We start from the raw sequence: 19,591 nt of genomic DNA, 5'->3' as shown, positions 1-19,591 counted from the left end.
GAGTGAGGTTGATTGTTTTAGTTCACTGCTCCGACGGTGACGTCATGGTGTCCGTTGGCACTTTATTTGGGGCAGAGTCAAATATGAAAGGCATTTTATCTTTTCAGCGTACAAATGAAGTCAAGTGCCTGACAGTGACGAAGTGAATGACAGCAACAGCTTGTTGTGGTGAATCAGGCTTCAGTGACTCTAAATACAGATAAGTCAGTAAAATTGGACGCATGGGCCAGGGGGGAGCATGATACAGACAGCGGAATTCCCAGGTCAATAATACGTAGTGAAGATGTTAAAAAAGTAGCTGTAACTTCTAATGTGTTGTGTTTGTGTGTGTTATTGTTGTTGTTGTTTTTTTTTAAATTATTATTATAAACGCGTAACTATGAAATAAACAAAGCCATTGTGTATTTCAGGATGTTGTGAAAATTTGTCCTGCAGTGCGGCGCCCTCACGTGGCATCTCAAAGTATGACCGCAAAAGTTTCAACATGGCTCCTTAGCAACCAGACTCTCTTGCCTGGACACAGACTGATGCCAAACATTGCTGAACTCAGATGGGCCAAAGAGTTTGTATTTTTGTTGCAGAAGTCCGCTGGTGTTGGTGTTGTTTGTCCTGGACAAATAGTGTTCGTTTTATCCGCTATGCAGGCTTGAATTTAACATATTAATTGAATTGAATACAGCCATTTAGCTAACAGTTCCAGTATCTGCGTCTTGCTAGGTAGTAGCATAACTTTAGCATGAATGTGTGGTAACATTTAGCTTAGCACAGTTTTGTATTTTTGCTAACTAAACGCAGTTATTAGTTACATATACCTCCCAGCGAGCTAATTGCCGTGGCTTTTTCAATATTTGTCCAAGACTATCAAAGGAATAAGGCAGACATTGTGCTCTGTAGTGGTAAATAAAGTGTTTCACCTAAGCTGCAGTATATTTCAGGACAAGCGATATGATTCACAGTGAGAAACAAAAGCACCGTAGTGACGAGGACGTGGTTAAAGAACTGGTGAGTATGAAACTGTTTTGGTTAAAATTATAAATTACATTCAGTTCAATATCCAGTTTTACAGCTGCCATTGACTACTTTAAATGCCTCAGTTGAACAGCTGAGAGTTTTCAGTGTATTCTTCCCCTTTCATTTCTTTTTTCATGATTATCCTGTACAACAACATTCCCAACAGTGCATGGTCAATGGAGTATCCTATGAAAAAATTGCACAAGAAGGAAGCAACATCAGCTCCCTAGAGATCTTCTTCTCTGGTTTTCCCCGCATGGTTGGCCTTTCTATCTTTTCAAGGCTCTGCCAGCTCACCATAGTTGGCCAGAATATAAAATACATTGAAGGTCTTGAGTGCTGTCCTCTGCTCTGGGAGCTCTGGGTTGTCCAGTGTCACCTGACAGTAAGTCTGTTATGTTGGTAAGATTTCTGATAGTAGACACTGCCACTGCTGATAACAGTAATGCCTTGAATGTTTATAGTCCACTAGGGGTTTATATTATGTATATTTTGCAACTTATTATTTTGCAATAGCTCTTAAGCCATATTGACTGTAACCACAATTCTCCCTTATGTGGCATTTAATTACATATCTTGCATGTATGTATCACCATATATGGATCACAACCCATAGTTTAAGAAAACAGTATCCTGTATAAGTGAATTGTACAGCATAAATCACATATGTTAAACAATAATTTTCCCCATCTTCTTTTTATTGTAGGGAATATCTGGACTGCAGAATTGTGTACAACTAGAGAAACTCTACCTTTATGATAATCAAATTTGTGAAATAAAGAATTTAGAATTGCAGGTCAATCTAGAAGTCCTGTGGCTCAACAATAACTGCATAAGTCATATACAGGTTTGGACTGTAAATTATGAATCTACATACAAAGAGCAGGTGACTAATTAAAGGACAAACCTCTAACATTAGTGGAGAAACAGGATGACAATGCCCCCAACCATAGGCAGGAAGGGTCACTGAATGGTTTTATGAGTATGAAAATGATGTGATCATATGCTATGGCCTTTACAGTCACCAGATCTCAATTCAGTTGAACACCTGTGGGAGATTTTGCACTGATATTTTAGACAGTGCTCTCCATCACCATCATCAAAACACCAAATGAAGGAATATCTGTCGGAAGAATGGTGTCTAACCCTCCTGTAGAGATCAGAGAATCAATACCAAGGAGCATTGAAGCTGTTCTGGCAGCATGTGGTGGCCTAACATCTTTTTAAAGAGACTTTATGTTGGTTTTTCCTTTAATTTGTCACCTCTATCTATCTATCTATCTATCTATCTATCTATCTATCTATCTATCTGTATATATATCTATCTGGATATTAATCACACAACACTCTACAATACGATGCGTTAACTTGTGCATTTCATTTCTGAATTTATTTATTTATTTATTGCATTAGCTCACTACAACTTGATTTTTACACAATTTTTCATCAGTATGATAAATTGAAATAGGTGTGCATGTTTTGTGAAAATACTCCTCTTTTGATCAGCTGTCTGTCATGTGTGGTTGCTGTTTTCTAAAGGGCTTGAACACGCTTCAAAACCTCAAAGAACTAAACCTTGCTGACAACATTATTGAAAAGATAGGTAGGTTTCTACTATCCTCTCTATTTTTCTGTGCAAAGTTTGATTGCGACACAGTGAGCTGTTTGAAAAAAAAAATCAAATCATTTTTAACTTCTTTTCAGGGCATAGCCTTGATCCTAATGTCAGCCTTCAGAATCTTAATCTGTCTGGGAACAAGATCAGCTCCTTTAAGGTAAGATTAAAAACAGAAATATGCTTTTGAAATTCCCTCTGTTAAATTTTCCTACTCACTTTGTAAAATCTTATTAAAATCCTTGGTCTCAAAAAAGGGCATTTCCAAATTCTTGTGAAATGTCGAGGTCTCGGCCAGTTCAGATTTTCAATCACACCTACAATGGACTGGCTGCACAAGGCCTTCTGTGAGCTATTGAGAAGCATAATTTCAATTTTTGTTATTGCAGATTCAGCGATATTCACACATGATTGCCTCTTTTAAAGAAATTAATCTTAACAAACAATGCTTTTGATATGCAGGTTCGCGTTAGTCAATTATACATTTTGGACATACTGTAGCTGACACAGTCATGCAGAGCGTTTAGAATGGGTCATTGTCTAGTCCAAGGTCATTCTGACAGGAAACACAAAAGGTTTTGTGGCTCTAAATTTGATTGGATTAACACCTCAGATCATGTTCCTGCAATCAGCCTTTTGTCCTACCCCGGTTGTCTTTAAAAAATGTAATTATTGTCATTCAACATACTGAGTGTCCAGTACATTGCAAAAACCGCGGAATCAAAGAGGAATGTTTTTCAGTTCTTCAGAGCCTTTGCTTCCTTTGCTCCAGGGCGACATTTCTTTTTAGTTGCTGTAAAGCATGTATGGAGGAAAAAAAAAGTCTAATATTTAGACTTCTTTTTCAGTGTGTACAGGGACTGTAGTTCCTTTAACACTATCCACCAATTACAACTTTTCTCAATTGCTTTGATGCAATTCACATATCAGAAACGTCATTCTAACGACTCTTAATGCAGTTCTCTAAACAGTTCATCATTTCCCCACACACATTAGCATTTTCCATTTTCCATTGTGTTTGTACAAACACTATAAACGTGACTCATATCACAATTGTGTCAATATCTGTCAAATAATTGCAATAGGATTTTTATTTGCCCATTGTTCAGTTGTAAGAGAAGCACATATTCTCAACCTTGTATCACAGGTGCAGGTCATAGATAGAGATGACAGACTGGATGCCTCTTGTGGGATTTCAGATTTTGCCCTGCAAAGTCATTTTTGATTTATACAGGTGTGTGTGTGTATATATATATATATATATATATATATATATATTATATATATATATATATACCATCTCTTTCTAATTAATACAAATGCAACAGTTACTGGAGCATGTATGCTGCATATTGTAAAATAAATGTCTGTCAAATCTGCTGTTTGTTTAAAGAATATGAAAACAAACAAAACAAGCTAAAGCTAAAAAATTGACTAAATAGAATCTTTAAGGCCACAACTTGCTTGGGATGGACAGAAAACTTGCCCTCTTACTAGCGTGTGTGCTCTGTTGTTTTTGTAACAGGAGCTGACTCTGCTTGCCTGCTTACCCAATCTGAGAGTACTTGCACTGAAGGACCCCACATCAACCCCAAACCCAGTGTGTCTGCTGTGTAACTATGCCACACACGTTGTTTACCACATGCCAGGCCTCCAGCGACTTGACACCTATGACGTCTCAAGCAAGCAAGTCAAGGAAGCAGCTGAGGTATTGAGAAGACCACCAGGACTCTGTGTTATACTAACTGATCTCACCTGGGTCTCTAACGGGCTCTCCAGAAGATACCAAGTCTCTTGGTTTATTTAATCTGTTAAATGAGTACTGCAGTGAAATTGTTCTAATAATGATTTATGTCAGTTGCTAATGGTTTGCTTAAATCTCTAATATTTATTAAATGTCTCTTAGGTTGCTTCAGAAAAACATTTTACATCACAAATATTTTTTCTGAATTTGTTTGTGCCAGTGCACAGATTTTTTTCATATTTAAATCCAATACATACTTCTTAATAAATTGATAAATCAATGAAATGATTTACCTTTATATTACCTTACATTACATTGAGTGGAATTTAAGATGAGGTTCTATTGTTTAAACAATGCATGTCCATATAAAACATATATTATACAGTTATCACCTGTTGCAGCTCTACATTCTATGTGGCCTGTTGGATTTTTTTAGCCTGCAGTATGACTCTGTGCTTTTTGTTTTTTTAGTCCACTGTGATGAAGAAAATTATGTACTACAACATGCGTGTACGTACTGCTCAAAGGAACCTGGCAGAGACTCGGTTCAGTCTGATAGAGAGGAAGAAAACTCTGCTGCAGTTACCTGAAGAATGTGTTAGGACACTCAGTCATGCCCTCAAAAATGTATGTACAATGCTTCATACTGTAACATGAGTACAGGATAAGGTATTAAGGTGGCATCTCCAGCTTCAGATTGCTCTAATTGTTCAAAGTTTAGAGAGCTGTTGTCATTTGTACACATTCCCAGCTTGAACGTGAGCTCTCCAAGGTGCTGGCTGGTTGTAAGAAGTCCACTTGCACGTTGGAGGATGAACCAGGAGGACAGACCCACCTGGTGGAGGGTTCATCCGACAGATGTGATCCAACCACTGACATCAGTCGTAATCCTGCAATGGAGTCCAAAATACTCATCAAGATGGAAGCACTGAGGGAGAGACTGACAATATGGACGAGGAGGCTGGATGAGTTAGTTTGCATACTTTGATAAGATACAGAGAAAATTTAAACATGCTTTGCACAATTTAATCTCTTGTAGCACAGTACATTTATCTATATTTAAGCATCTGAACATGAAGTTGGTAACGAAGTATACCTTCAATGTGAATAAATAATTTTCCTTCTTTTGTATTCAGGATTGAAGCCTGTTATGAGCGGGATTTGGCCCAAGCCACAAACATGATGGAATATACAGTCCAGTTTTTGTTGATGGAGTTAGAAAATGTTGGAAATATTCGTTTGGAGGAGGGATGCTCCACAGACCCTTGGTAATTATTTGGTATTATTATTTGTAACTTCAACCATCATGTAATTTACCATTGGATGGGGAAATCAAAAACAAACTTTACTAAACTCAGACTTTTTCTGCTATGTGCACAACAGGTTTACTTCCTGTTGCGACCTTCTGCTGTCCCGTTTCTCTCAGTCAGACTACAGGGCTCACGGCATCACCGGCATTAAGATCAATAGAGTTATCCGCATCTACAACAGTGCTTTGAGGCTTCGCTTTGAGGACAAACTTCATAGCTTGCTAGCCAGCGAAGACACTGGTATCTCTTCACAGTAAGTAAAACTGGACTGTAATGGAAAAGGATGATAACTGGGTTTTTAACAATAACCTTAAGGTTAGTATTGTCCTTTGTAACAGGACTTCAGGTATTAGTTTAAATCTTACGTGGGTCTAACTTTTTAAGCAGGAATTACAGACGTCGCCTGGAGCACTTGTTCTACATAGCCGAAACTGAAAAAAACAGTGAGAAGGAAGAACTTTTGTGCATTCTGGAGGAGGGCTTCAAAACTGCAGAACAATATAAGGTGCGTTTACTGCTATAATTGTAAGCTCTAAGAATCCACCCACACAACACCCAGAATGTATCACTCTGAGCATTAAGAGAAAAATTTGAGCTCATAAGTCACTACTCTGCAACGATGTAGAGAGAAATTATGAAAAGGAATTCCTACAAAATCGAAAAAAAGTTTATTAAGCTAAATGAGTAACAGAAGGAAGGAAAAGTTCATTAGTGTGAAACTCTTAATTTATTTATTTAAGTCTTGTATGGGAAATTTTACACAATAGTCCCCCCTTTTGTTTACAGATTTAACTACACAAGTTATTGAATCTACTGATGTTATTTTCACATGTTGACTTTGAATTAGGCCTTGGGGAGAGAGGGTGCCATACCTTTATCCAACAGCCTGAGTGTGACCGAACAGCCCAGAATGGAACAGACTCTACGCCTGGCCAGCCACTGTAATTCCATGGATACAGTCCCATTCAGGCACGGTGGGTTAGTTTTGCTCACAGTATTATATCCTCTTATTCCCCTTAGCACACCGCTGTTTTTTTCTTTAAAAGCTGAAAAGCTAGTGTTTTCTACCCGTAGGTCAGATTATTGTTTCCAAAGTGTTTGTCGGTCACAGCATGCCTATCCGAGAGGGAGAACCAGTGGACAGAAGCAGCCATCCCAGAGTCTGCTCTGTATATCGCAATGTGGACACTAAGTGCAGAACTGCAGTGAGTGAAGGTATGTGGCATATCAAAAGGCATGAAAAGAATGATTTTTCAGTAGCTGTACAATGTCATTGCATCTCTGTGTGTTTTCCATTCAGGGAGACCTCGCTCCTCAAAAACTAACACTGGTCCTGAGTGCAGCCCCAGACGAAGACGGTGGTTTGTGTTTGACCATGAACTAGTCTTGCCTGAGTACATCATATATTTTGAATATATAACCGGGGTAATTAATTCATTGCTTTTGTTACCGTTTGATAACTTATGACATGCTACATGGGTTATTAATCCATGGACCAATTCTCTTCTACTTGTTTATGTGTCCTCTCAGATTGTTTGATATCTGCCCATTTGACTGTAACTTAAAATTATTCAAAATTGAAGCCTTTGTTAAACTCCCCTTGATCTTGCAATTAACATAATGAAGACCGCCTTGGAGATTACAGCAGTTCATTTTTTTTAATTCGAGCAAAAATCAGAATAGTAAAATAAATGCTCAGTCATGCTGAGCTCTGATTTGATCAAAATCAAGCAGCAAGGTTTTTACCTAAATCTCAGAGATGGTAAAACAGATCATTCTGATTTTGTGTGTCTTCGCTGGTTACATACTTGTTGTAAATGCTACAAGTTAAGAATTATGAACTTACCCAGCAGTTTATATGCTTTAAACTTTTTGATGTGCTGTTATTAGAACCATGAACAACCTGCATTGCCAAGACGCAGCACAGACAGACAGGAAGCTCCTTCCAATGATATCATCCTGGACAAGGAAGTCCTCAACATGGAACCTGTGCTGAAAGCGCTGCCCAAGTTGTTGAGCTTGGATGACAAAATTCTGCTTAATGTGGCCAGAGCCAATGTCCTGAGTCAGATCACTGTAAGTATTCTGCCTCGTCACATGGCAGCTTCATTTAGAATTTTTTTCTAATTAATAATAAACTATCTTCATTGTTCTTAATCTTCAGGTACTGAACCTTCATGGCAACAGTCTGAGCAAGATAAAGGAGATTTCCCACCTAACGGCTCTGCGGCATCTTACCATCTGCTTCAATGAGTTCAGACGCCTTGATGACATTTCTCACATGGTAGGAGTGACAATAGAAAATTATGTTATTGAGTTTTTAATAGCAACTTGCCTCTGTAACACATTAACACATGTAGTACGGATTTACTTTATATCAATTTGAACCATAGCATAAAGCGGAAACTTCATCCATTGTCTCTCTTACCAAAATCACAGCCCAACCTTGAGTTTTTGGATGCGAGCTATAACCACCTGGTGACCCTAGAGGGGCTGAGGGGGTTGGGACAACTCAAAGAGCTTGATTTGCGCTGGAACAAGTTGACCAAAGCCAGAGAAGATACGGCAGTGCTAAGAAAACATACACCTGCACTTCTCAAGCTTGACACTCGATACAACCCCTGGAACAGGGTGCGTGATCAACAATAGAATTAAATCTAAATACAAACAGGTTGAAGCTCAAAAATATTAACACTAATTCCATAGTTAGTATATAAATACAGTATGTGCTACAATGTTCCGTAAGTGACCTGCAATAAGGCACCACGAGGAGGTATACAGTGAAGCTGTTTTTCTCCTTCCAGCCGCAGGCAGTCAGACTGACCATGCTGGGACATCTAACAACACTCACACACCTGGATGATGTGGTGGTAGCAGAGGAGGAGGCTGCTGATGCTGTTCACATGGCTGCTGGCTCCAAAATTAATGAGGTCCCAATTGCAGATGCAGATATTAATGTTGATGTACTGATACTTAATGGTCAATTTTTATTTTCTTGGGGCAGGTCACAGTAAGAGGATGCTACATTTTTTATAAAACCAAATGTGGATTGATAGCTTACAAATAAGTGGTCATGTGCTTCAGTGAAGTTTTCAGTGTGTGAACATCCATATTTCAGAATGTACTGTAATTCAATCATACCCGTTGGCACTCTGCTCACAGGCATGCCTTCTGGCTCACTCGCGTACCAACAGTGATCGTCCCCGCAGTCTCAGCCTGCTGTCAACAGCCCAGCTCCTAGGTCTTCTCAATCCATCACCCTGGGGGCTCAGTCAAGAGCTGGAGCCAGACTGGACTGCAAAGGTGAGCTTCAGTATGTGGGTTTCACTGTAAACGAGTGATTTCTAAAAATGCATTTATAAGGTTTTAGGAAAGTACTAATATCATGGAGTGACCAGACTGTATGATGTTTATACTATGTCATTTATAATTTAAATTTCAATGCAGTTTTAACATCTTTGATAATGTATACATTTCTCATGAGTTTTTGACCCTAAAACTTTTACCAGATCACAGCCCTGAACCTTGACAGCCAGAGGATTTCCAAGCTGATCAATCTGAATAAACTGGTGAACTTGCGCTGGGCTTCCTTTAATGACAATGACATCTCTAAAGTGGAGGGACTGGACAGCTGCCTGAAGCTGGAAGAACTTTCCCTAAACAACAACAGCATCAGCACACTCAGTGGTCAGTCACAACTTGACAATAAAGATGGAAAATCACACCATTATGATAGTTTGTTGTTTATCGGCTGTTTTATGACTGGATAAAACCAAATCAAACAAAAAACCTTATTGATTTGTTTTCATATCTTATACCTAGACGGAACCCACAGTAACCATTAGAATTTTTCTGTCTCTCTTTGCTTTCTGTTTCTTTAGGTCTGTCAAAACTGCATTGCCTAAATAAACTGAGTGTAGATGGGAATCAGCTCTCTAGTCTGGATGCTTCAGTCCTTGATCAGCTGCCCAACCTGTCCTTTCTGTCTGTGGAGAACAACCGTATCAGTTCCCTGCATGGTATCCAAAGGGTTCGCTCCGTTCTTGAACTCTACATTGGCAACAATGAGATTTCTACATCACGAGACATCTACTATCTAAAGGCAAGAGTTTAATAAACAAAAACATTCATGGTATACCCTATGACCTCAGAGAGAAATTAGTTCCTATGTGTGAGATTTTCCCTACATTTTTATTGTATTGTTTTAGCCCATATGCCACATCTTCTTTTCAGGGACTGACAAACCTCATCATCCTGGATCTTTATGGGAATCCTTTAGTGGAGAGACTGGAAAACTATCGGATATATGTGGTGTTCCACCTTCCCTCCCTGAAAGCACTGGATGGGATTGCAGTCGTATGTGCCATTTGAACCTCTCAGATATATATTATTTATATATGATATATATTGCTGGAGACGACATTATTATATCCAGTATTTGGTAATTGCTTTTTTTTTCTAGGAAGTGACTGAGTGTGAAAGTGCAAAGGATATGTTTGGAGGGAGACTAACCCCTGACATGGTAGCTGAGAAGCTGGGCCACTCTAACTACACAGACATCACCTACCTCACCTTGCAGTCCTGCTCCATTAGGTAATAGCTGACAGATAAGCATGCAAGTAATATATATAATATATAAGCAAAATGAACATAATTTTAGTGATTGATTATGTTGAAAAATTAGGCAATGACAAAAATGTGTAATCAAAAGTGTTTTTTCCCCCCACAGGATGGTTGATCTGTCTCCAGCAGACCTGTTCAGTAGTCTGCGTAGTGTAAACTTGGACCACAACAACCTCACCTCTTTCTCTGGCCTCATTTACCTGCCCAACATCAAAGTACAAATTACACTGGTTTAAAAATCAAAAATCTGGCTTTAAATGCAATTAAGTTTTGGAACAATAAATAATCTTCAATGTCCTCTGCGCAGGCTCTGTGTCTGAACTACAACCACATTGAGTCCATCCTTCCCAGACAGAAGACTCAGGCTCATCTGACAAACAGACAGATACTCTACAGCAAAGTCCACTCCAGTGGTTATGGTCAACAGAGCCCATCCAAAGGCAACAGGTAACACAGTTCTTAATTCAGTAATTTGTATGTTTTTATATTTTCCAATGTTACACTTTTGCCAAATGTGAAGTATGAACATCAACTGACTGTGTAGACTATAACCATTAGGGGGCAGCACTGACCAGCCAATGTATGAAGTGTCGTGACACTTAAAAGATTTCTGTTACAGTTGTTGCCCACAAATATAAATACAGTAAAACTTAGTTGTTAACATAGTTTCAAGATATTTTAATTTGATTCAAAATATGTTAATATTTATTCTTTCTAGAGATATTGTCCCTAAAATAAACGGAATATCTAAATATTGGTTTGAATTGTCAGTATATTGTATATGATATGATCTTTCAGTCACATTATCCTTTTGTAGAACCCATTACATAGGCGCTTGTGCTGTGACAGGCATGCTTTTGTTTGCCCTGCCTTTATGTGGTCTGCACCTGTGAGGTCTGACTAGTTAAATGAGGCAGCAGGAGGCAGAGCAAGATGTTCATTTAACCACAGAGGTTGCAAACTGTCATTCTGTGACTGTGTTTAAGGGAAACTGGGCCCACTGGCTGCCTGGAGCCACTGATGGGCAGCCTGGAGGTGCTGCATTTGAGTCACAATGGCATCTCCAATATGGCCAATCTGCAGCTCAGCAGGCTCACCAATCTTAAAGCCCTCTTCCTTCAAGGTATGTATGGTTGATGTACTAACCCTCCCTCACAAAGCCTGCTAAAAATGCAGTGTATAAAGCCTGTGAAAAGGCAAGCACTGAGAGCAAAGTCTCCCATAGACCTAAGGCCAGGTGGGTGATGAGACTGGAAGAAAAGGATGACTGACTTTCTTTTCACCAGCTTTTGATGGGTTTTGATTGAGTTTTGCTTTGTTAGTGTGATTTGTCCCACCAAGTCGACCTTACTTGTCCTTTTTTTCCCTGTTTGCTGAGAAACCTTTTGAAGCTGTCTCTGTAATTTCAATGCTTTTTACACAAGGGGCAACAAAAAATACCTGGCAAATGTTTATATAACCTTAAAATGCCACCTTTTATATTGTCTAGGGTGTGCAATCTACACTTGTATTTTTTGTTAGAAATAAATATTATTTTTTGACATGTCTTTGCATTGTTTTGATAAGGTTTGCCCTCTCACTAGGTAATGAGATCAGCCAGGTGGAAGGATTGGAGGGGCTTCACCAACTCAGAGAGCTTGTGTTAGACAGGAACCGGATCAAAGCCCTGGCTGAGAACTCTTTCATTGCCCAGAAGGTCCTACTAGAACTGCACCTAACAGAGAACCGGATCCGGGAGCTCAACCATCTCAATCCTATGACTGAGCTCCGCAAGCTCTTTCTTGGCATGAACAAGCTGCAGGTATTCTCCTCCAGCAGCAGTTGCCTCATAACATGCTGAATATTTTGAATGTTTATATTCAGGTTTTTAATAAAACTGCATATTCAGATTTTCAATTAAAGTGCCTGAATGACTCACACCATCCTGAGGTGACCTCCAAGGTCACAGTCAGCTTTTGTGTAGTTTCTGATTTAACACCAACTTTTACTGATTAGTTGTTATGCAAAATGTGTCAGATGTTTAACAATGTATTTCATTCAGCATGCAGCAGTATTACTTTTTCCTGCATTTGCAAAGTAAGACATGAAGTATAGTAATCATGAGTCATTACCACCCCACTGTGGCATGCGAGGGGTAGCATTAAGGAGAATCAAGTTTGATTGAAGGTCAGGGCCGTGTGTATGAAGAAAGAGGGGAACAATCAGGACAACGTGTAATCAGCTTCTCAGTCTGCATCTCCTTCTCACCCATGGCGAGTGATTTGCACTTTTGTTGCCAGTTCCCTCTTCCCTTTACTTCCTTAATGTTTTCATGTATTCAATTAAGACATAAAATACAGCAATCATCCCAGCGCAACAGTCCTCTCAGTGGGGGCGTCTTTGAATTGAAGCCAAATCTGAGCATAAACCTGGGAATGAGAGAAAACACCCCCATGCCCTGTTGTGGGGCCAAACTCTTTCATGAGATTAATGAGAGCTCACACATGTAATCTCTCTCATCAGCTGCTTCTATCCCCCTACACCAAAGTTATGAAAGGTTCAGGCCTGATGCATACAGTATGTCTCTATCATCAGAAACCAGTGGGAAAGAACAGTTAAATGAAGGGGTAGGGAGTGAAAAAGAACTTTAAATAATCTTTGTTTCTCTGCTTTTTGTAGGACATCTCAGAGCTTGATAAACTAGAAGTTCTTCCTTCGCTGACAGAGCTTTCAGTTGTTGGCAATCCCGTGAGTAACATCAGTGTTTTGCATTGAACACAGTAAGATTGTGAAATTGTGAATTGGTAACGCTTATTATCTGCAGTTAGTTTGCTATTATGAGCTTGCACAATGAAGTAGGTCCATTAGCCTTCAGTCTCAGGACACTTTGAACTCTTTCACTCACAAACAAATTATCAGAAGCATCACAGGCTCAGTTTCTCACTTGCACAATCCAAAACACTAACCCAGTGTAACTCTGTGGTTCCAAATTAAGCGATTACATGATGGCCCGTCTGCTGTGCTTCAAACTGGCCGGCATCAGAGACAAATCTGTTGACCAAATGGCAGGGCGCTGTTGGCCCGCTGACATCACCCATCTGGAGCTCATGGATCAGGCCTGAGCAGAGCATGCAGCTCCCCATCGTCCATAGGGCCATGCTCAGCTGTGGTAGCCTCCCATCCCCCTTCTCTTCCCATAGGGGGGATTTAATCCTGCCAGGGGGTAGAGGCCAACAGCCACCCTGGAGACAATACCTCCTGCTGTTGACCGCATGAGATCGCTACTTCACCCATGTTCCCTAGCCAAACTCTTCTCCACTGGGCATCCATTGGCACACACTCATAACTTAATCATAACAGCAGTGTCCTGCAGGAACATACAGTTCTGTAACTGGAAAGGCTGGATTTGTGTGCTGGCCAGAGGGTGTCCGCAGCTGGGCAGGGAACTATCTGCTACTGTCATCTGGTTCACTAGAATAGCTGCTGGGAACATGATAACTACGTTGGGACCCACATAGCATCATATTAATCCCAGATGTCACAGGCAGACTTCATTCAGGCTCCAATATTAAAATTGTTGAATGCTAGTTGAGGTCAGTGTAATTTATTACCTGTAGATTCATCAAATGTGAATTTTTGTTATGCTAGGTGGCCCGCAATTCTCTCCACAGACCAGCAGTGGTGCTCCATCTGTCCCGCTTGCAGGTCCTGGATGGAGTGATGGTCACTCTGGAGGAAAGGACCAGGGCCGAACTCCTCAGTGGTGATCCATCAGTAAGAAGATATCATGCATTCTTACTTAGAAACACTCACACACGTATACACATACATACAAAGTTGTAGCCAAGTTATGTCCTTAGTGTTTATACAGTATTTTTTGTTACATTTTACAAATAAAAGTTGCCCTTGGATTGAATTTTATAAGGTGATTCCATTATATTTATATTTTTATATACAATACAAATAAATTTACATTTTTTAGGCCAAAAAATAATAATAAATAAATACAGCCCTCAGTATTTCTTTTTGGTTTCTCATCATCGTGAGGCATGATTTATTGGGATTACAGACCTCAGTTTCTTTAAAGTGCTGGCTACAGCACTGCATATACACATTCATACAGCACATATACATTTTTTTAACCTTTATTTATTCAGGGTATTGAAACCAAGAGGAAAGCCCTCTTTTACAGGAATGCCCTGATCCTGCTGGCCACAGAGCAGCTCCACTGTAGCAGTAAGGGTTGAGGGCCTTGCTCTTAACCCCATTGTTGATGAGAGAAGGACACTCAGAGTTAATCCTGCCTGTCAGAGGACTGAACTGACAACCTTCTGGTCAAACACAAGTTCGTTTCTCTAACATTTAGGCCCACAATGCCCGAATGGAGTCACTTATAGCAAATTTAAGTAAGTAAGTTGGCAGGAAAGGAATCTGTTATCCCCACACTATGCTACTGTACTTCTCCTCTTGCATTTCAATCATGACTGATTTACAAATGAACAAGGACCTTGCTTACATAAAAGCAAATAATGGGCCTTATCATGTAAGATGTAGTCCAACTGAAAGAAACAAAATGACAACAACCAGATAGCAACCACCAAAAAAGGGTAAAAGCCTGGATCAAACTCTTTCAGTCTGACTGATCTGATGTTCATGTAATGAGAGACCAGGGCAGTAATTCTCCTGCAGCTCTGAATTAAAAGCAGCCTAAGCCTGCTGGCATCATCCTGCTGATTAGATGAAATGTGCCCGGCCGATAACGCACCAGTGGATTTACCCCCTATTAGCCAGGTCAACATGACCCCCTCTGCTTGTTAATCGTCGATGTGGAATGACAGAGCAGAGATCAAGGGTTTTCTCATTAAAAACACAAACACAGACCTCCTCTTATTGAATATCATAACTGCCATCTCAGTTGTCACTCTCAATCTATGCCTGTGACTGATTTTGTTTGAATTTGAGCATTGTTATTGATGAGTAGTAATTACTATTCCCCTGAAAGATGCTTATATATGTGGAAAAACAAGCAATCTAATCACCAATTCCCTGCAAAGTGTGTGGGTAGAGTGGACACACTGCAGTGTAGCCATGGAAGGGTGGAGGAAAAAAGAAAGTTATAATTAGGATTCATATGTTAGTGAGGTCGAAGACATTGAGTTCGCCCTTTAGCTGCTTAAGAGATCATTTTTGCGAATGTGAATATTTTCTTATGTTTTTCATTGTATCCTGACCTGTAGAATTACTTGTGCCTTTCATAAGCTCCCTTTTTAATATTTCTCTTACAGCCATGCTCCCAGTGCCCTGGAGCTTCCCTTCCTACCACTGAAATAAACCTACCTGGACTGTTACCCCTCATGCCTCGAAATACCCCTCTAAGAGGAATGAGTATAAGTGGAGGACTGCAAACTTTTATGCATGGGCACGATATCCTGTCAAGTAACATGGATGAAGCCCAATCTCATTACATATACAAGCGTGAGTGTGACATGAGTTTTTCAACAGATAGAATTTCACATCACACTAAACTTCACATCTCTATTTATAGTGTTTTATGAAATTGAGAATTCTGTTTTTTAAAGCTCAAATACAAGAGGAAGGACTGGTAATTGGTTATTAAAATATTCCAGATAACTGTTATGAGTTAAGGCGACCACTGGTTTGACACTCTTGGTTCCTAATCTACGCTCTTGGGTTTATTTCCAATATCAGACAAGAAGCACAAGCACAGTAATGTTTCTCGAAGCGGCCAGACTGACATTACCTTAAGACAAATCCGAAGAACAGGAAACAACCTGCCGACCACGGGTCTCCTGTCTGATGGGAACAGAGTCATCATCACATATCACAACCAGGAGCAAGACAACAGGTAATTAATTCTAGAGGTATGATTATTTTTCTTTAATATGCGAGTGATCTGTTTAAATGACAAAAGAAAAGACCATGACTGTTTCCTTACGCTTGTTGTATTCCAGATTCCCAAATGGTGGTAAACCTCCACCCATGTAGCAGCCAGAAGACACTGATACTTGTCAATCAGCCATGACTGTGGTGTGGTGATATACTATAGCACCGTGGCATGCAGGACATTAAAATATATCTTAATGGTGGTGTTTTTTGCCTTAATGTCTATGAGCACCTTCATACCTTTACTTATTCAATGAGGAAAATGTCAAAGGGCATTTAAAGTGCCTTTTGCATTTGAACACAGCAATAAATAACTTTCTCTAGATGTTTAAAAAAAAATGCAAATTACATTTTGATAAATCTCCTTCACTGTTAGTTTAAACAAAAATCAGAGGCATGTAGTGCATCCCTTTCAAATGCATTTATAATGACTGATTTTATTTTCTATCCACATATGAGGATCACTAACCATGGTAATCTGAGGATGAAAGGTTTTGGTGTCATTTCTACCATCCTATCCTCTGCCCCAAAAACACCCACAGATGTAGGGGCGTGTGAGGCTGGCATGCTGCGTCCATCAGGTCAAATGCATCCCCAACAAGTGGATAATCCAGCTTTAGCACACCTCTCTGTGGACAATAATCTGCAGTCACTCAGATAAAGATGTAATCTTGAATGAGGCCCAAATGGATTTCATCATGTTAGCCTCTTTTCAGAAAGCTCACCGTAGTTTTGCCTCTAATAGGCAAATCTCGTGTGTTGTAGCTGGAAATGAACCTACTCCACTTGATATTTATGATGTTATTTCTGATGAACATGAGAATATAATCCTTCCTCTTTCATGTCAGTTTAGCCCAGTAGTCCTGTAGTTAACTAAAAAAGCAGTCTAAGCCTGAAATGTGGAGAATACAGGCGATATTGTAAAACCTTCACATTCAAACCGAAAAATGTATGATGAAAACCTCCATGTGAAAAGGCATCTTTTCCCATCCACCACCCTGTGCATAAATATTATGATATAGAAGATGCAGACCTGTGCTGTATGTTAATGTTGCTGTATGTTGAGTGGGTTGAGACCCGGTTTTGGTTAGATATGGCCTTTGTCCTAAACTGCAAATGAGTAGTAGCAAAAGCGTTTTCTGTAGCAGCAAAATTTTTTAATACTCCTTTCCACCAACCTCAGCTTCAGAGTTTATGCATTTGTGGTGTTAGTTTGTCCACTAGGTGTCCTTAGAGCTCCATTAGCTCTTCCTTTACGACACTGCTAATCCATCCACAGTGAATTTGCCACCTGCCCTGTACTGTAGGTAGTAATTTATCAGTTGAAAGGGGATACGTGTGTATGCTTCCGATTTGTGTTTGATGCCGGCATATGCCTTTGCTGAACATGCGAGGAAACAGCCAGCTCTAGGCAGCAAAAGTGAAAAGCTCTCCCCAAACAAGCTCCTCTAATGCATGTACTTAACTTCACTTAATTTGTGTTAATTCCCAGCATTAAGCGGGGCTAATGACTGTGCAAGTGAGTGCACTGTCATTACCGTGTTCTGCCTGACATCGAATGGCAGCTGATGGACACTTAAAAAAAAAAAAAAAAAGAAACTCTAATGCACAGATTTGGGGGCTCAGTATGAGTACTCTAATGCATTCGGAATCTCGAAGGATAATTGCATATTTTATATTTGTGTACATGATGTGCAGTATGGACATGTTAAGTATAACTGTTTCCAATGCAATTGTATTTATGTGTGTGTTGTAAGCTTATAGTGAGCATACCACTCCATACAGTATGTTTCTCTTTGCATATCTGTCAGTATTTTTAACATTAAAATGACATTAGCATAAAGATTGTGAATAATTCATAATTTCTGAGTGAACCCAGATGCACTGCTCTCTCTGTCTATCTCTCTCTCTCTCCCTGCTCCTCCATGTGAGTAGACCACATGGTTCGTAGCTGGTTTAATGGGATGGAATGTGACAGGTTATGTTTTCATCTGCGTGATATGGAGCCCGGCTCGGGCGGGAGGAAGAAAGAGAGACAGACGGAGAAAGGGATGGAGAGGGGAAGTGAGTTGGTCTCCACAGTTGTATCCTGGATTCATAATTTGACATGTTTGTCCTTGTTGTGAATCAGTTATAGATGATGCCCCTCCCCATCCTCACCAACACACACTCACACATACACACATACACACTGAAAAACACATGCTCTGTATGGGGCCATTACTGCTGGTCCACTAACTCCCTACATTTGCTGTGTCTGTGCGTTCAGAGCACCATTAGTCCAAGACTCTGTGAATAATTGCTGAATGGACCATGTTTTCACTGCTATCTACTCAGGTTCCAGTGTTGGGGGTTGATGTAGGGGGTGAAGTGAGAGGGATGAGGACACTGATTGATGTTTGATGCCAAAGAAAACACTGCATCTTGTGCAGTGTTAATCGAAGCATTACACACAGTATGTGCAATGCATGAACACCATTAATCTCCACATGCATTACACATTTACCAGTTTGTATTAACTTCAGAAGTGCTTCAGTAGAGCTTACAATTACATCAACATCATCACTTGACTTTGAAGTGATGCTGTAAAAATTAAATGTTCTCTCCACATTTGACTGTTGATGGCAACCAACTGCTGGCCATCATCAAAATAGAAATTATTTTGTTTTCAAAAGGTGCACATTATATCCCAAGTTCACTTTTCATCCCCACAAATACATCCTCTATTCAAAAACAATCTTGCCATATTGCTTCTCTTGAAATCTGTCATTGAGTTATCGTTGTTGCTTGTCATTTTCCTGTGATTTGTTTCCTGTGTGGTTCCCTACAATAAAGAGTGAATGGAGAGGGAGTGAAAATAAAGATAAAAGAATGGAGTGAGAGTGACAATTAGAATGAAAAGGAAAAAGCTTTTATTTTGTGTAGACATTTTGGTGAGAGCACGCCTCGCAGAAGCATTAAATCTTAACTGCTATTCATTTCTGGACTTGCGTGTGATTTATCACATTATTGAACTTGTGTGTCATTTATCACATTATTTCAATCACACAAAGTATGTTGGTTGGTTAAAATAGCAAACACAGGGTAACACAATAACAAAACAACAGACAAATACCCAATTTTCTTGTAAATTTAACGGGAATCAATTTTCAGAGGACTGTCAGATGGTCTGCTTTTTGTACACAGGCCAATTTGATATCAGCCTTTTTTGCATTTGTGTTTCTCCGTTAATCACTCTTACATCTTATTTCAAGTAGATATTCTTCATCAGACAGCTGTAAGAAAAGTGGAGCAATGATTTTAAATAAGTGGTGCTATGGGGGGATTACAGGGTGCAATAAATGTTGTCGTGACTGACAGGCTCTTCTCTTGTTATGATTTATTGTGTCCTACACAGAGCAGAAA

At 39.7% G+C, this 19,591-nt stretch overlaps 1 protein-coding gene across 3 annotated transcripts; it reads left to right on the top strand.

The window, feature by feature from the left end:
• Nucleotides 1-124: 124 nt before the first annotated feature.
• Nucleotides 125-18,029, top strand: lrrc9 (leucine rich repeat containing 9). Of its 3 annotated transcripts, XM_056394042.1 has the most exons (33): nucleotides 125-263; nucleotides 411-1,002; nucleotides 1,178-1,396; nucleotides 1,718-1,858; nucleotides 2,551-2,614; nucleotides 2,716-2,786; nucleotides 4,152-4,334; nucleotides 4,842-4,997; nucleotides 5,122-5,339; nucleotides 5,507-5,638; nucleotides 5,754-5,933; nucleotides 6,065-6,185; nucleotides 6,528-6,654; nucleotides 6,755-6,895; nucleotides 6,981-7,105; nucleotides 7,571-7,756; nucleotides 7,845-7,964; nucleotides 8,120-8,311; nucleotides 8,485-8,610; nucleotides 8,843-8,983; nucleotides 9,190-9,367; nucleotides 9,562-9,782; nucleotides 9,914-10,036; nucleotides 10,143-10,273; nucleotides 10,410-10,518; nucleotides 10,611-10,750; nucleotides 11,290-11,426; nucleotides 11,887-12,104; nucleotides 12,962-13,030; nucleotides 13,931-14,056; nucleotides 15,568-15,757; nucleotides 15,992-16,148; nucleotides 16,255-18,029. In XM_056394042.1, the coding sequence occupies exons 2-33, from the start codon at nucleotides 946-948 to the stop codon at nucleotides 16,286-16,288; spliced, it is 4,533 nt and encodes a 1,510-aa protein (XP_056250017.1). In that variant the 5' UTR covers nucleotides 125-263; nucleotides 411-945; the 3' UTR covers nucleotides 16,289-18,029. The 3 variants fall into 3 exon arrangements, with proteins under 3 accessions (XP_056250017.1, XP_056250018.1, XP_056250019.1); XM_056394043.1 differs by having other exon boundaries at nucleotides 179-1,002; nucleotides 6,068-6,185; XM_056394044.1 differs by lacking the exons at nucleotides 125-263; nucleotides 411-1,002; nucleotides 1,178-1,396; ... (1 more) ...; nucleotides 2,551-2,614; nucleotides 2,716-2,786 and adding an exon at nucleotides 3,772-3,860.
• Nucleotides 18,030-19,591: the final 1,562 nt, after the last annotated feature.

The sequence above is a fragment of the Seriola aureovittata genome, chromosome 13 (assembly GCF_021018895.1).
Source record: "Seriola aureovittata isolate HTS-2021-v1 ecotype China chromosome 13, ASM2101889v1, whole genome shotgun sequence".
Taxonomy (NCBI): Eukaryota; Metazoa; Chordata; class Actinopteri; order Carangiformes; family Carangidae; genus Seriola; species Seriola aureovittata.
This window is presented reverse-complemented; position numbering and strand designations above follow the sequence as displayed.

Bases quoted from the DNA above. Each gene is read 5' to 3' on its own strand.
- lrrc9 (XM_056394042.1), top strand. From the start codon at position 946: ATGATTCACAGTGAGAAACAAAAGCACCGTAGTGACGAGGACGTGGTT. The intron at 6,186-6,527 runs GTGCGTTTACTG...ACTTTGAATTAG, and splicing joins AAACTGCAGAACAATATAAG to GCCTTGGGGAGAGAGGGTGC. The intron at 13,031-13,930 runs GTGAGTAACATC...TTGTTATGCTAG, and splicing joins TTTCAGTTGTTGGCAATCCC to GTGGCCCGCAATTCTCTCCA.